The 17,460-nt window shown below is 34.3% G+C and overlaps 1 protein-coding gene across 3 annotated transcripts in view; it reads right to left on the reverse strand.

The window, feature by feature from the left end:
* Positions 1–17,460, reverse strand: part of ATG5 (autophagy related 5) — a 114,277-nt gene that overhangs the window by 60,669 nt on the left and 36,148 nt on the right. For all 3 annotated transcript variants that reach the window (XM_036220456.1, XM_016155744.2, XM_036220462.1), the window contains exon 5: positions 12,373–12,535. In XM_036220456.1, the coding sequence (XP_036076349.1) occupies positions 12,373–12,535 (163 nt within the window). The remainder of the gene's footprint in view (positions 1–12,372; positions 12,536–17,460) is intronic.

Genomic DNA, 17,460 nt, shown 5'->3' on the forward strand with positions numbered 1-17,460 from the left:
GATGAACAAATTTGTTTATTTTGCACTCAATTTTTTTAATGGGCTCTTTCTTTTCTAGTTTTCTAGTATTTGGGTTAAAATCTTGCAACTCTCTGAATATTAATTAAAATACTGGCATAGTTTATAATATTTAAATGTGATTTTCACATAAAAGGATTTCTGAATCTTCTATAGTTTCTAAAACAAAAAAGAGACATGCAATGACTAATAAGAAATTAGCACTACTGTAGAACTGCACTTACTTCATGGTTCAAGAAAAGACATCATCAACATAGAGAATTCTGACATCCAGAACTCATCGCTGCCACAAAATCAGAACTGGTCTGCAAAGGCAGCAATGGAGTAAACAGGGATGCGGTAGGATAGTGGGGTGGGGAGGCTTGAAATTCTGAAATTCTCAATAAATTAATTTCTATGTGTTTGTGGAAAGGTGCGTGAAATAGGTACCTGGGAATAGGTAACGCACAGTCCAGCATTAATTACAGAGTTAAACTAAAATGTTTATCTGCCATCCAGACCTCAAAAAGATAAAAAAGGAATAGGCCAGAGACTAGGTAAATTTAAATGACAGGTAAGTTAGAAGGAAGGAAGGAAGTATTATTAACATACGCAGCACTAGATCAAGTGCCACACAGAAAGCTGGAGAGGGCTATGAAAAGAAGCAAAAGAAAGAAAAGAAAAAAATATAGAAGATGCAAGTTACTTCAAAAATGTAAGCATAATTAGTTTTACTGAAATGAAAGCATACTATTGATTCATTTGTCATTTAATAGTCACCTGAACGAAAATATTTCTCATAATCCAGAAACAATCATGGCTAAATTTACAATAAGAAGTTCACATTGCTAAGTTTACATATAAAAAAAGTGGTTAAAATAATTAATTGGTTTATATCTCAAATTATTTTTGTTTAAACAATATATAGTTCCAAATATAGTCTAAATGAGTCATTGCAACAACTAAATGTACTAGCAGTTCTCAAGGGCAAAGCTGGTGAAACAAGAGAAACTTCATAAATGGGTTGGCCTGAGCTTTTACACTTTCCAACATAACTTGCAAGGCTGTTGTGATGACAGCGATAATTCATATAAAGTATCCAGAACAGAACTTGGGGATTCAGTTAGTGGTCACTTCTACTATAAAGGAGATGCAGTTTTATTCATTAACCCTATCAGGTCTCTCCAGAGCAATGGTTCTCAAATGGGTGAGTCTACCACACCACTGAGGGAGTATTTGGCAAAGACTGAAGACATCCCCCATGTCTACATTTTTTAACATCATGACTAAGAGTGGGGAGTAATGTGCTACTGGTATCTAGTGAGTGGGTTGAGGCTACAAATGCTGCCAAACATCCTATAGTGCACAGGACAGCCCCATCCCTACCACTACTCAACTTCGAAGAATTATCCAGTCCAAAGTATCTATAATGCAGAAGTTGAGAGATCTAGTTCCAGAAGAGTGATTCTTAAACAATTACCTATAGAGAGCCTGCTGAACCACACATTGCAGGGACCCACCCCAGAGTTTCATTCGGTTGTGCATTTCTAATCAGTTCCTAGATAATGCTGATGCTTCTGGCCCATCGTCTATACTTTGAGAAACTCTGCTCTAGAGAAAAGTAATTCAAACTAATTGACAAAACAAGACAGATACTAGGAAAGTAAGTACTTATAGGATATTCAGTTCTCTTAAGGAGAATTATGAAATTAAGTTTTGAAACAAAACATTTAAAAACAATATAAGTTAAACTACTGTACACTGATGTAGGTCTTGACAATAATTTTTTGAATCTGACAGCAAAAGTGAGAGCAACAAAAGTAAAAATAAACAAGTGGGACTACATCAAACTAAAATGCTTCTACATAGCAAAGGAAACCATCAACAAAACAAAAAGGTGACCAACCAAATGGGAGAAGATATTTACGAATGATATTTCTGATAAGGCGTTAATATCCAAAATACATAAGGAATTCATACAACTCAACAGCAAAACAAAAACGAAAACAAAAACAAGAACAAAAAACCCAATTTGATTAAAATGAGCAGAATATCTGAAGACATTTTCCCAAAGAAGACATAACAGGTACATGAAAAGATGTGCAACATCACTTTTCATCAGAGAAATGCAAATCGAAACTCAACAAGATATCACCTCACACATTGGAATGGCCGTCATCAAAAAGATAAGAAATAAAAAGTGTTAGAGACAATATGGGAAAAAAGGGAACCCTTGTGCACTGTTGGTAGGAATGTAAACTGGTGCAGCCGCTATGGAAAAGAGTATGGAGAGTTCTCAAAAAATTAATACTAGAACTGCTACATGATTCAGCAATTTCACTTCTGGGTATTTATCTGGAAAAAAAAAAAATGAAAACACTAACTCGAACAGATGTATGCACCCTCATGTTCACTGCAGCATTATTTACAAAAGCCAACATATGGAAAAAAACTTAAGTGTCTACTGATGAAGAAATTGTGATACACACATACACACAAATGGAATATTATTCAGCCATAAAAAAATATTGTCTCTTGCAACTACATGGATGGACCTCGGAGGCGTTATGCTAAGTGAAACGAGTTAGACAGAGAAACACAAATACTGTATGATTTCAATGATATGTGGTATCTATACTGAATCATTATGCTGTATACCTGAAACTAGTTAATATTCATAAGGAAAGGCTTATAAACCTTGCTAAACTTAACTTATACAAAAACAATGAGAGTATGTTAGAAGGCATACATTTTTTAAAAAGTTTTTTAACTGGACCAAATAAAAAGATATAAAGTAGTCTTTTTACTACACATGATTTAATTTTTTTTTTGCAAATAAAATTTATTTTGCCTATGATTTGAAATTTTATTTAAAAGGACATTATAAACTAAACCTTTGTGTTTCTGTAGCACTGAGCTCACTAAAAATATTTTCAATTACTAATCAGAGTTAAGACTCAAGTATCAATCTAGTCATATAGATTTATGCATATATCAACTGAATCTCATATACAAAATGTATTCTTTACCATTGATGAACTCTGGGACATATGACCATTCACTGTTATTAATGGACTCTTTCCAATAAACCTAATGTTAGTATAATTTGTAGTATATTATAAATAACTGTCTAAATGGTTTTGCCAAGTTTTATTATCCATGACATTCACTGCTAAATATACCTAAAGCACAAGAGGCTATGATCCAAATTACTATCAAATTTATTCACTTAAATCATGTAATTTCCAAGAACAATATTTTTCCAGAGGACTAGCGAAATATCTCTATGGCTTTATATTAAAATGCCAATGCAAGAATTTTTTAGATTTCCACTACTGTTTTTAACTATAGCAAGTGGAATACTGAGAGACTGATTTAAAGTATGTAATGTAATATAGTAAAATGCTTGTTTCACAATAAACTTAGTTGAATAATCAAGCATTCTAAGTTGTAGGTTCTTGAATGCCACACACACAGCTTCAGACTGAACTTATTCACCTTACTGTATTGCAGGCAAAACAATAATGGAAATGACTAATGCAGCTGTATGCGGAAAGCTAAGCACATGATGGTTAGTGGATAACAAAGAATTTCCGAACATCGAAAATATATGAGATTGCTCCGTATTTCATTGTCTTGTATCACTAGGAACGTTAACTGTCATCTCATAATGATGAAATAATAAAGCTGGTATTTATTGTGAAAATAAATGAGTATAAAATTAGAAGCGGCAGCATTTGATTCAAATTTATTAAGCTTTTTCCATCTACTGCCACATACTCACAATACTTAACATCTAACTCAATACATCTCCCTGGGAATGTCTCAGAGACATTTCAAACTTTTGACCTCAAAGCTGACCTTCTCAATTAGGCTGTTTCCCAACCCAAACCTATTCTTTTATCTAACAATTTCACATCACAGTATAAAGTACACTGTCCATCTAGTTACCCAAGTCAAAACCCAGGAATGATTCTTTCTTTTCTTTTATCCTAAACTTATATCCAATCTATTAATTCTACCTCTAAACAAAGCCCCAGATTTATTGACTTTTCTCCATCTCGACTATTGTTACCCTAAAGCCAACTATCATCTTATTCCTGGACTTACCACCAGAGCCTGTCCACTTCCACACTTGGCTCTCTTTATTCCATTCTCCTTTCAGCAGCTAAAATGTTCTTATATCACATTCTATACCATTACTCAACTGCTTAAAAATCTCCCAATGGCTTCCTACTGCACTTAACACCTGAATTCTTTTCCTCGGCTAAAAAGGCCCTATATCATCTACCTCTTTCACATCTCCCCAACCTCATTTAATGTCACCCATCCTTCTTGGTCCATGTCACACCAGCCTTTCAACTCCCTAAACATACTAAATTTATTTTTGCCTCATGTCCTTGAAGCATGTTATGCCCTGGTGTGACTGGTTCCCTCCCATCCTTAAGATTTCGGCCTAAATACCATCTCCTCAAAGAGGTCTTCTCTAACGACCTTAATATAAACAGGTCCAATCCCAAATGGTTTCTATTCTTAGCAATTTGTTTATTGGTTTCAAAATAGTATAAAATCAACTGTTGAAAAAATATTTTGTGTTCCATGAGATAAGAACTAGATAGATAAAAGTGCCATTTTTGCTATATAGAATGCTCTAAAAAATGGTGAGTATACTATAGATTGGCCTCACAGGTAGAGGAGAAATATGACAAGTACACAAGAAGAAATGGTATTTTGGTGGTGGTGGTGTGTGTGGGGGGAGGGAGCTGTTATCTACTACATTTAAAAGCTACAAATAGCATTATGTTCTTCAAAAGTATCCAGCATTTTTCCCACCTCAGGGCCTTTGCCTTTGCTGTTTCCTCTACCAAGGATAATATTAATCTTCAAAAAATGCATGATGAGCCTGCTTCGAGTCTTCATTTAATGTCATCCAACCAGTAAGGCCTTCTGTGACCATCTGATTTAAAATAGCAATGTCCTTTCCCAACATAATCCCTTCCTATCTTCCCCTGCTTAATTTTCTCACATAGCACTCATCATCATAGAACATATAATGTATTTTACTTATTGTCTGTCTCTCCCACTATAATTTAAGCTGTATAAGGGCAAAAAGGGCAGGAATTTTGATCTATTGTTCATTACTTTATTTTCAGTATGAATTCAATTACTACCTGTTTAATGAATTAACATTAAAATATTACCCATAAAAGATGAGCCAAGTTATAGCAGGAATGTTATGGTTAATTTTATGTGTCAACTTGACTGGCCACAGGGTGTCCAGAGTAAACATTTCTAGGCTGGTCTGTGAGGGTGTTTCAGGATTAGAATAGCATTTGACTGGGTGGACTTTCAGTAGACTGCCCACCCCAATGTGGGTGGGCATTATCCAATCAGTTCTAAATAGAACAAAACAAAAGGCAGAGGGAAGAGAAATTTGTCCTTTTTTGTTTGCCCCATTACTTGAGCTGGGACTTCTCATCTTATCTTCCCCTGCCATCAGACAGATTTATATCATTGGCTCCCTGGTTCTCGGGCCTTGGGACTTGGACTGAATTACACTGCTGGCTTTCTTGGGTCTTCAGCACGCAGAAGGCAGGTTGTAGTAATTATATGAGCCAGATCCTCATTATAAATCTCCTTTTAGATACACATGCACATTTTTTAATTGATTCTATTTTTCTGGAAAACTCTAATACAAGGAACGTGTAAGAACAGTGGCAGGAAGGCCAATACCAAGCACAAAATGAGGCTTGTAAAATGTAAAGAAGAATGAAAACACAGCTAAAGTAAAAATGATGCTTTGATAAGCTTAGACATAATAATTAGAACTCTACTTTGGTAGTTATGCTGCTTTACATTAATGCAAGTCTTTGGATTAAGGGAAATTACTTCAGAGGACGCTAAAAGAACTTAAAGATAGGATTACAAAACCAATGCCAATAATCTTATGAAATAATGGAAAATGGGGGAGGTGCATGAGGTTAGGAGACAGGCAAATGTTTCAGCTTAAAAATATGAATGGATTTTATCATCTGGTAAGCTTGATGTCAATCTCTGGGAAAGTTATAGAATGTTTCTGAGCATTCTGATAGACTGTAATCAGTAGAAATTAGCATAAATTTAAAAATATGTATGGCATCAAATAGACCTACATTCCTTTTTATGATATTATTAAGGGACTGGGTATCAAAAAAGTAATTTATCTCAAATGTAATAATATAACAAAGATCTATTTCTGGATAATATGTGTAAGCTGAATGACAGTAGTCAGGAACACTCAGCAGTTTCTGTTCCATTTGGGAATCAGCCTTGACAGTTCCATTATATTACCTACCATATTCAACCAAACACTAAGTCCTAGCAATTCTATATCTCAAATATTTCTCAAAATTATCCACTTTGAGAACTGGACCTCCATTTGTAATCTGAGCAATTACCATCTGTCATCTAACCACTGAAATGGACTCCTACTTTGTCTTTTAATTCCTTATTTGTTCCCTTCTAATTCATTACCATACTGTAGCCAGAGAGATGTTTTAAAAAAGATTAACTGATTCTGTTATGTTCCTGCTTAAAAGCTTTCAGTAGTCCCTTATCTAGCTCCCCTCATTCCCTGGAGATTAAGCTCAATATCATTAAAAGGGTATATGAGGCCCTGAATAGATAGGGTCTCTGTCTAAACTGCAGTGTTACCTACTTGCTTCTCTCAATTTTGATCACCAGGCTCCAGTCAGAATGGCCTCTGAGCTCCCAGAACTTATTAAGCTCTTTTCTTTTCCTGAACTCAACCCAGGTGATTCCCTGTGCCTGGTGTGCCTGGAACACTTTCATCGCAATCACCCTACTCTCTATCCCTTCCAACTCCAGTTACAAATAATTATTTTAAAGCTATTGGTTTAGTGCTTGCCTCTCCTACAAGACTATAAACTCTGAGAAAACAGACCGTGCCCGTCACATTAACCCCAATGTCCCCTGTGCCTAGCACAGTGCCTAACACATAGATTCTTATAATTAGCTAATCCATACTATCAGGATCTGGGCATGACTCTCCTATAATAAATGTTTCCAAGACTTGATTAAATATCGGAGTATAAAATCTGTGAGGGATATAAACCTATGAGCAATATTTATGGCACTGGATGAAAGAATAAAAATTTCTATAAACTCAGAGTTGGGGAGGGGTGAGAATAGACGAAACAAGACTGGCCATATACTGATAACTGCTGAGGCTGAGTGATAGGCATGTAGCAATTTAGACTATTTTCTCTGCTCTTATTTTTAACATGTGATCCTAGTATTGTCACAACTGGCAAAAATCCGAATTTTTCTAAAGAAAGATGAGAAGCTTACCAAATATCAACCTTTCATTGAGACAAAAGGTTCAAGAAGAGTACTTAGACTTCCTAGTGACGATTCTACTTAGAATCTCCTTCCATATCACCCATTCCTAGAACAGTATCTGACACTGTAATAAAACCATAGAAATTTAAGCTTCGAAATACAGAGGTAAGTCCAAAAATCTTTTCTCTGTTTTAGTAGTCCTTCTATGACACTACATATTTCTGGGAAGTTATCTATTACCTTCCACCTAAGTCCTATTCAAAAAAGACAGGTGGGGCAATGGGGGTCAGTGGGGGGAGAGGAGGGAGGTGAGGAAAAGACAGAAAGAGGACAAGAGGGAGAGAAATGAAAAAAGAGAAATTATGAACAGTAATTATTATTTCGAGAAGTCCTCCTGGCATCTATTGAGAATATCTATCAGAATTCAGGAATATATGATTACTGCTTTACAGTACTTGAATTTGTCTTGTAAGGTTTTACTACTTTCACATTTATACAGAAACACCAAGTTAGAGAAAAAAGTGATCTGACAGGGCCACACAACCAATAAAGAGATAGTAAAGTAAAGATCAGGTCCAATGTTCCTTCTCTGAGCAACAAATTCTCACTCAAATACTTATTCTACTATATGCAACTGAAAAAAAAAAAAAAAAAACAAAGCAATGCAATTATAACCTAACTGTCTTTATCATATAACCCTCCTAAGAGCTAAGACCATTGCATTTATCTTTTACATCACCTACCAAACAAAAGTACTTTCAATGTTATGACTTGTTAAAAAATCATTACTTCTTCCTAGAAAACAGCTTCAAGTTAAAATGGTATACTACCAAATAACTGATTTCTCTAAAAACTTACTTAGCTCAAAAAAAGATTAATTGCACTTTAGAAACAATGTATATTTTCAACATACTTAGCAGTCAAAATGTGCATTTATTTGAAGGTTTATGGAATTTATTTAATGCCATCTTTTCCTTTTTAGTATACACAGATAATCAAGGCTGAAAATTCATATATTACGCTAAAAATATTTTTCAGAGATTTCCTCAAATCTCTAGCTTATAAGAAAAATAGCTTGAAATTTAATAGAAAATAGCTAACACATGTGAACTGCCGTATTAATAACAAAAATGCTACTTTCTTTTCTTTTTTGTGTGTGTTCACTAACTCTGTTTCACAGGAAGGTTAAATACTTTTATATCTAAAATGAAACCCATAAAAAACACAGAAAGACAGTATGTCTCAAATGAGTTTTCTTAGTTTCAAAAGCTTTTCTTATTTCTCTTTCACAGAGATCTGAAAAATTAAAATTAGCATTTGAAAGTATTCAAAAATTGTTTAAATTGTTGTTTAGTTGTTATGTTCTACAGGTGCAGTTCTGAATGAATTAAACTTACCATCTGCTATATCTAAATTTTGACCAGTTTACAATTATACTAACCAAAAGGTGAAATATCTTTAACTTCACAAGTTAACAAGACTTTCTATTGGATGGAAAAATTCTTAAAAAAAGAGAAATTCTTAAACATAAAATCTATTTCAGTAAATAAATTCAAACAAGGCACTTCCTCTATTTTATACTAATATTAAACTATTTATAAAAAGCTATAATATTACTTCTTTACAGTATTAGAAAGGAACAAAATAAAGGAGTCATTAGGTTAAGTGCTCAGGGTACAAAAATGATTCTAATCAGGAGAAATCTATATTCTAGCACAATATATGAGCTGTAACCATACCAGAGTGTGATAAAATAAATATGAGAGCAAACGTGCATATAAATGGACAAGGAGCTTTAACAATATAAAAACTCTACAACTGTATATAAGGTCCATGAAGACAGGGTTTATGTTTGCTCCATCACTGCTGGATGATTACTAGGTCCTAGTAATAGTGCCAGGCACATGTTTGGTTTTAAATAAATACTTATTGGCTAAAAAAGGAGGGAAGGCTTCACACAGAAGGTAACAAAAGAGATGAGCATTAAAACATAAGTAGGAGTTACATAGTCAAAAAATATGGGAAAGGGCATTCTATGCAGAAGGAACAAATGAATTACTACACCTATCTTTCACTAATTTATGTCATTGTAGATAACATTCAGACATTTAGCCCAAAATATACTTTAAGTTATACCAAGTTCTGAATGTGTGACATTTTGAGTCATGCTTTAGGTCAATGATAGAAGGAGCTGTTTATTTGGTCAACTTTCTACGAGCTGACAAATATTTTCCAAAAGGGTCAAAGACAGTAAATATTTTAGGCTGTGGGCCACAGGATCTCTGACACAAAAATTTAATTCAACTGTTGTAGCATGAAAGCAGCCATAGACAAAACATGAATGAATGGGTGTAGCAGGGTTCAAATAAATCTTCGCTTACAAAAACAGGTGGCTGGTCCATGACCACTGCTTGCCAACCCCGGTTCTAGATTCTCAAAGGGACTTCTTGATAATTCTTTTTATCAAGATATTTGCTTCCTTTCAAACACTTTCACACTGTATTAGTGTTTCCTTAAACCTTCTAAAGACACCAATTAAGAGAAATAGCAGAGAGTCTCTTGTTTTACAGATAAAGAAACTAAAGCTAAAAGTATTGAGTGACTTACCCTGAGGAGCTACTAGTAGAGTTGATACTAAAAATCAGGCCTGTTTTCATGATTCTTAACCATCACCCTCCATAGCCAAACCTCCAATGCCCCAACTGAAACATTTTCATCATTTTTAGAATTCTCTTCTGAATCCCTAAGCTCTCTATAGCTGACTCATCACGTTCACAACAGATTTCAAGAACATCTACTTAAACGTCCATTTAAATATTTACTTCAATTTTGAAGCCAAATTATTCTTAGATTCCTTTTCTCTTTAGAAGGTTCCTGTCATCTTCCACGTAGGCAATCCTCTGATTCACAAGTCTCCTAAAATGTCACTTCATCTTCAAGTAGACAGCCAGCAAGGAAAAGGGAAAAGTACACCTTAAGGGGTTTTAAATTCATGTAATCATTTAATAAGGCTATGTATTCAGTAATATAAATGAAGTGAAAAGCCTGATGTCTGTCTCTGCAATAATCTAGTTGAGAAATATCAAAGGTACAAAACAAAATTAAGGAGCAACTCCATGTAATTCAGGTCAAATCTAAGAAACTTAAAACAAATGAGGAAAATTAATTTACAGTACACGCTGTCATAAAATATGTGCCTTTTATACTACTAAAGTCAGATAATAATCTCTATTTTGCATTATGAAAGTTTATCGAGATAGACACTATGTAAGCGGTCCTTGCTCTGCATAGTAGTATGGGACTGGAAAAGTGACCATGCAAGATGTAAACATGCAAAGTGATCTTAATAGTTAATGGGAAAAATTATGATTGTCCTGTGATCTTAAAAAAATTGTCAAACATGAAAAACTGATAGTTATAAATGTATAGAAAAATGAAAAAAGTAAATAAAACAAGTATTTAGCACAGTAATTCAAAACATTAGAAACATGCAAAATAAAAAAAAATCTTAAGCATAGTTTGAATAGTGCTTGCTTCCTTGGCATATGACTTATAAGTAAGCATCTTTCATACACTGTGGTGAATTGTCATACCATTCTCTTAAGTTCAGATCAATTTCTAATGTATTAGTATTTGTACTTTCAGTGTCATAAAATTTCTCTGTTCCAATAATGAGTTTTCTGCCAGAGCCACTTCCTCTGAGATAACTTCATCCTTTTCTCACAACCAGTTTCTACATTTTTGTGGAAAAGTTAGCCTTCACTAATTTCCTGTGACTAATATCTAAACTCTGAAATAGCAGTAGTGTCCACATTCCCAGTCAGCTATGTCTTCTATAATTCCAGTACATTCTTTTCAAATACTTCTTCCAAAATTATCACTTTTCCTTTCTTTGCTATACTTTCACCTTTCTTGGCCTTTCCCTCTTTTGATTATCTTGTGTTATAAAATGTTCTGTGGGCTTATCACTGGAGGCAAGGCGGTAACACAACTACATGCTTTGTTGTCTGGAGGTGAAAATAACAGATACATAATGATGATTCACTGACAGACATTGAAAGAAGTGAAGTAATCAACTGATTATGATGCATATGTATTGTTACATAATGATTCATGGGCTGAGGAGCTAGCAATAAAGTTTGTACCTTATGTAATTATTCATAGTTAATATACCACACAAATTTGAACCATATTCTTCAGAAACTGGTTTTTCTTTTTTTATGTTGAAGTATAATTAACATATAACATTAGTTTCAGGTGTACAATGTAATAATATAATATCTGTATATGGTGCAAAACGATAAATCTACTTATCAATCACCACCATACAAAATTTTTTTTCTTTAAGATTTACTTTCATGATTTACTCTCTTGGCAACTGAGTATGGTATTATTTAACTAAAACATGATAACTAAAATTCATGCATACTGGATCTGTGCAAAGGACTACCTATATACACACAGAGCTGTTTGAAGGCTTTGGGAGGCAATCAACACAGGCCAAGATTAAAGAGGTATGATTTCTAAAAGATAAAGAATTCAGAAGTAAATTGCAGATTCCCCTCGGCTTTTTCCTTGAGTGTATTTTCTAAATTCCAGCCTAAGAGAGCAAGAGAATCCAAGCACAAAGTAAGTCTTAGTAATTCTTAGAAAAAAAAGGTTGGCGTTCACGCCCCACCAAGCGGACATACTTTGGTATGCACACCAGGGCATGCAGTTGCAATTCCAAAAAGATCATGATCAAGAGTACAAGAGTAAGGCACTTTTTCCAGAAGTAAAACACAGGAAGTTTACACTATCATATATTATGAGAAAAGCAATCAGTCTAATTCTGGGGAATTCAGGAAGAGAGAAATATTTGAAGGGTACAACATAAGGGATGACTAAAGGTGGCTTCTTCACAAAATTATGTGCTTAGAGACTGGAATCTAAACTTGGATCACCAATCCTAAAATATACCAATCACTCATAGAATTATAGTTACTTCATACTTTTATAAAGGGGTATTCTGAAATCAAACATTGCTATATTTACCATTATGTAATCCCATCCAGAGCTGCTTGTGATCTTTTTTCTGCATTTCATTGATTACTTGACTTTTGTGCTTTAAAGCATCAGCTTCTTTCACACAAGACATAAAATGAGCTTCAATTGCATCCTTAGATGGACAGTGCAGAAGGTCCTTTTCTGGAAAACCCTATCAAAAAAAAAAAAGTACACATATAAAACGGGTACTCACATTATAAAATTAGCTTCTTAAAGAACTATATTTCCCCCAGTTTTCCAATATTTTTCGCAAAATATCTCTTACTTTCCCAATAGATTTCAGTATATCTCTAAATACTTTTTAAATTAACTTAAAAATCTTCAGCTATCTTGAGTATTTTATACTATTTCCAAATAATCTTTATATAATATGATATGTGTTTAAACAACATGAAAAAAGATATGAAAGAGTAATAATTTTAAAACCAGCTTTCTGACTGACCATACCTGGTGTTGGCAAGAATGTGAAACGGAAATCTCACACACTGCTGGTGGAAATGTAAAATGATACAACTACTTTGGAAAATAGTTTGACAGTTTCTTTAAAAAGGTACACACACATCTACTGTCTGATGCAGTTATTCTACAACTAGGTATTTACCCTAAGAGAAAAAAGCATATATCCACACAAAAACTTGTACATGAATGTTCTTAGCAGCTTTATTCGTAACAGTCAAAAAAAGGAAACAACCTAAATGTCAACAGATAAATGAATATGTAAATTGTGGTATAAATTTATCAAAGGTCACACTTTAATATGTATAGTTTGCTACAGGTCAATTAGAGCTTAATAAAGCTGTTAAAATGTAGCTTTTAAAAAGGTCAAATAGCTCAATTTATATCCTATACCTTCAGTGAATCTTTTAGGCAGTTGAGATAATGATCACTGGTCAGATAAGCAGTTATGTAAATGAGATGACTAATATAATTTGAAAAAAAGAAAGATAACAATAATAACTAATACTAATTGAATAAGTGACAGACCTTATACTAAGATATTTTATATGATTATAATTTAATCTTTATAATGACCCTTTAGGTAAACACGATTGTGACTGCTATTTTATGGATTAAAAAAATTAAAGTTCAGAGAGTGGATAGTCATACAGCTTGCAAGTGGTACAGCTAGGATTAGTCTGACTCAAGAGTACCAGCTCTTAACCACTATGCAATACCACTTCCTCCATAACATCTAAATACTTAATGATTATATTTCGACATTATTTTACAGAAAAAGACTTTTTTTTCTGTAAGCCCCATAATAAAAAGTCAAACAATAATGGTAGAAAACAGCATTTAGTTGTAGCCTACTCATGTTACTATATTAATAGACAACATTCAATTATTCCAAATCATGGAAAGCTCCTGAATGATTAAAAAACTTACAGTAGATGCCCTCCTACTAAGAAAGTCACTTTACTATGTACAGCTATTTCCTAAAGTATATTCTTTAAATGCAAATAAACAGTCATACCTCCATTCTGTTCTCATAGAGTCTGATTTCATAGTTCCTGCTGAGTAAAAGGGGAGCCACTATATGAACTACCCACTGGTCACAGCTGCCCAGAGCAGAAAGAAACAGCTGAGACAATCAAACTGTTTCTCTAGGTACAAAAGGATTCCAGATGCATTAGAGGTGCTGTTGCATTAGAGGTCCGTAAAAAACTAAGGCGGATGTTTTCAGACACAGGAACACAAAGGCAAAGAATAACAAAAAATATAAAATTTCATAAAAATGAAAAGGCATAAGGAGACTGAGAGATAGAAGACAAAAATAAGAGATGGGAGAGGATATGGGTGGTGCAGGGAGAAAGATATCTGCCTTAATCAACTTTACAATCAGCTGTATTTGCTTTGATTCAGCTAGACTAAGTGAATTTGCCCTGGCTTCCTGATCAAAACAAATTAAATATGTATCATAACAATTCTATCTAGTCAAATGAATTAGCATTATGATAATTATTTCTATTTAGGAAAATTCTGACTTTGTTAAACTTGATCTGTAAGTTTAGAATGGATTTTTCAGATATTGTACAGTTCTCTGTGCTGCTATTTACCCACTTTGGTTATGAATGAGTAGCAGAAAATATGAAAGTAGTTTCATGTAGTTTGAATTTATGATCTATGTGAGCTTAAATACTGTTAGAATGTTAAACTTGTACACAAGCTGATTATGGGAAAAAGAGTTAGGATCTCTCAAAAAAGTAGTTTGAGATAGTAGGAAGGAGGATCCTATCATTTTTAAGTGTTGCTTCAGAGTTGGCTGCTAAGTCTCTCAATGGTGCTTGCAACCAGAGAGGGTACTTAAGTTTTGCTTTTCCTGGATTTCTATTGTTTTACAGGTTTCTAAACTTAACTAATGCTGACTGACACCTAAAATTGAAAACTGACCATTACAAATGACTAGTCTTTACAGCAAATGAAGGGGGCCCATCAAGAAAGTGCAGATATTTGCATATCTATCCTTCAAGAGAGGTGAATTCTTTTATAAAATGAACTCAGGGGAAACATGAGAGCAGTAACAGAAAAAGCAGAAAACTGTTTAGGCAGCCACAGCAGTTGAATTAATTGTGGCAATGAATAAAGTAACTGATGTCTCAAAGTCCTCTCAGCTCCCCCTCATGAAATGCTCTTCTTTTCCATGATTAGCTTGGGGTAGGGATGGAAAATCTCTTTTTCTTAAAGCTTCACAGTAAAACTGAGCAGACTCTTGACTCATTACAATTCTAATCTCTTCTTAGATATATTAGCAGTTGTATGTATGTGCGAGTCTTCAGTCCAAACCAACCTTGAAAATTAAGGTGAGTTTGAGACCAGGTTTACTTACTTTCATTAATCCTCCATGTCTGAATGCCTAATAAACTAAATGTAATTTTACTTTTACACAATTGATCTAAAAGGTTCCATTTACTTAGATATTATTACTTGTGTCCTTTAATTAAAATATTAATTTAGACAATCTGGACTATGTCCAGACATATTAGAAATAACCAAATAACACCAAACTAAACAACACTAATCTAAAACTACCTACAAGGTAAGTGGCAGGGACGGGGCGGGGGTGAGGGGGAACTTTCAATCTATTAATAACACCACAAGCTCTATTGAGACAATGGAGCAAAACAAACAAACAAACAAAAAAAACATTTTCCCTATAATCAATAAAAAATCTAACATCACATTAAAAACACAAAAGTTGCCAATACATAGTGTTATGGACTTAGCGTTTGTGTCCTCCGCGCAATAGTCACATGTTTAAAGCCGCGATAAAAGGATAGCAGTATTTGGAGATGGGGCCTCTAAAGAAGAAATTAAGATTAAATGAGGTCATAAGGGTAGGGTCCTCATCCAATAGGCTTAGTGTCCTTATAAGAAAACACAGCAGAAAGTCCAGTCTCTCTCTCCCCAGAGATAAGGAGGAAAGCCATCAAGAAGAGAGACCTTACCAGAAACCAACCATGCTGGCCCTTGACTTGATCTTGGACTTTCCAGCCTCCTGAACTATGAGAAAATAAATTTCTGTTGTTGAAGCCACCCAGTCTGTAGTATTTTGTTATGGCAGTCCAAGCAAACTAACATACACAGCAATGTGATTTTATTTAATGTCGATTTACCTTCTAATAGCAGACACAGCATTCTGGCAGGGCAAATATGAGGCCACAGTTCGAAGACTGACTTTTATAAAATCTAAAATGTTCTTTCAGCAATTGTTTTGGGGGGTGTGTGTGTGTGTGTGTGTAAATCGAAAGGGAGAGGAGTTTTCAAATGTTTCTATCAAAATATTATTTTTAGGAGAAAGGCACATACTACGTAAAACATGCTAACAAGAGTTAGCTGAATCAATGCTAAAATCAGCATTAAAATCTGTTAAACTTTCTTGATTTTCTTAAATCTTCTAATTTTACCACAATCCCATCTACAAACTTACCGGCAACCAATCTTCTTCTTCTGTTCTGGTACAATCTAAGGAGTATCTTCCATCCTGTTTTCTAGATACCATTTTTTTTTTTTTTTAACTTTGAAACCCAGTTCAACTACTTATTTCTCTCTGTTCCTGTAACATTATCTTTAACGATTTTTCTCTGTAATTACCATTTCCCATTAGTTGTTCTTAAAAATAAAACCACCCCCTAAAAACAAAAAACAAAACCTTTCCCTCAACCTCAACTTCCCTCTGGCTGCTGCCCTCCTTCTCTTCTCCCCATCAGAGCCAACCTTTACACTCACTTAGCTGGCATGCAGCTCTTACTTACCATCCATGGAATCTGTCTGCTACCCTTACCATTCCACTGAAACAGCTCTCTTCAAGGTCAACAATGATGCCTTTCAGTCCTTAATTGTTTTAAGTCCTCACCAAATATCTAACACTTTTGACTATCTTTCTTGAAGCAGTCACCCTCAAAGTTGTTACTATACTTCTCATTTTTCTCTTATTTTTTCTCACTCTCATTTGCAGAAGCCTATTTCTGGGCCATCCTTTAAATGCTGAGTTTTGCAAGTTTCTAGCCTAGAATCTCTTTGCTTTTTTTCATTCTATATACTTGCTTTAAATAAGCTTACCTACTTCCATACTGTGTGAACTAAGGAGTCTCGGTATCTGTCTCCACCCAAGATCCTTCTCGTGATCCCAGAACCCAGATATCCATTAATCTAGTAGACATATGTCAGTAGGTGCATGAAACTCAACAAATCCAAAAGTAAACAAATGATTTTCCCTCTTGACTCTTCCTCCTATTTCCCACATCTCCTCTAGTTCTCTTGCATCCACATTCTAAGTATATCTGAATCCACTCACTTTCAAGATTCTCAGTGCCACTTTCCTAGTACAAACTAAGCAACCATCTAATATTTCTTATAATTGGGTTCCAAAGTGTTAATATGCCTTTAATTCATTTTTCACATTTGGAGTCACACTGATCATCCTAAAATGCAAATCTGACCTTCTCACTCAGCTAGCTGCTCTGCTCTATTTTTAGGATAAAATCAAACTTCTCCTAAAACCTTCAATTTTCTGAATGACTTACATCTCTGCTAACCTCTCTAGCATAATCCCTCACTCCCATTTCATATACTCCA

Source organism: Rousettus aegyptiacus, unplaced genomic scaffold (assembly GCF_014176215.1).
Source record: "Rousettus aegyptiacus isolate mRouAeg1 unplaced genomic scaffold, mRouAeg1.p scaffold_m13_p_1, whole genome shotgun sequence".
NCBI classification, from domain to species: Eukaryota; Metazoa; Chordata; class Mammalia; order Chiroptera; family Pteropodidae; genus Rousettus; species Rousettus aegyptiacus.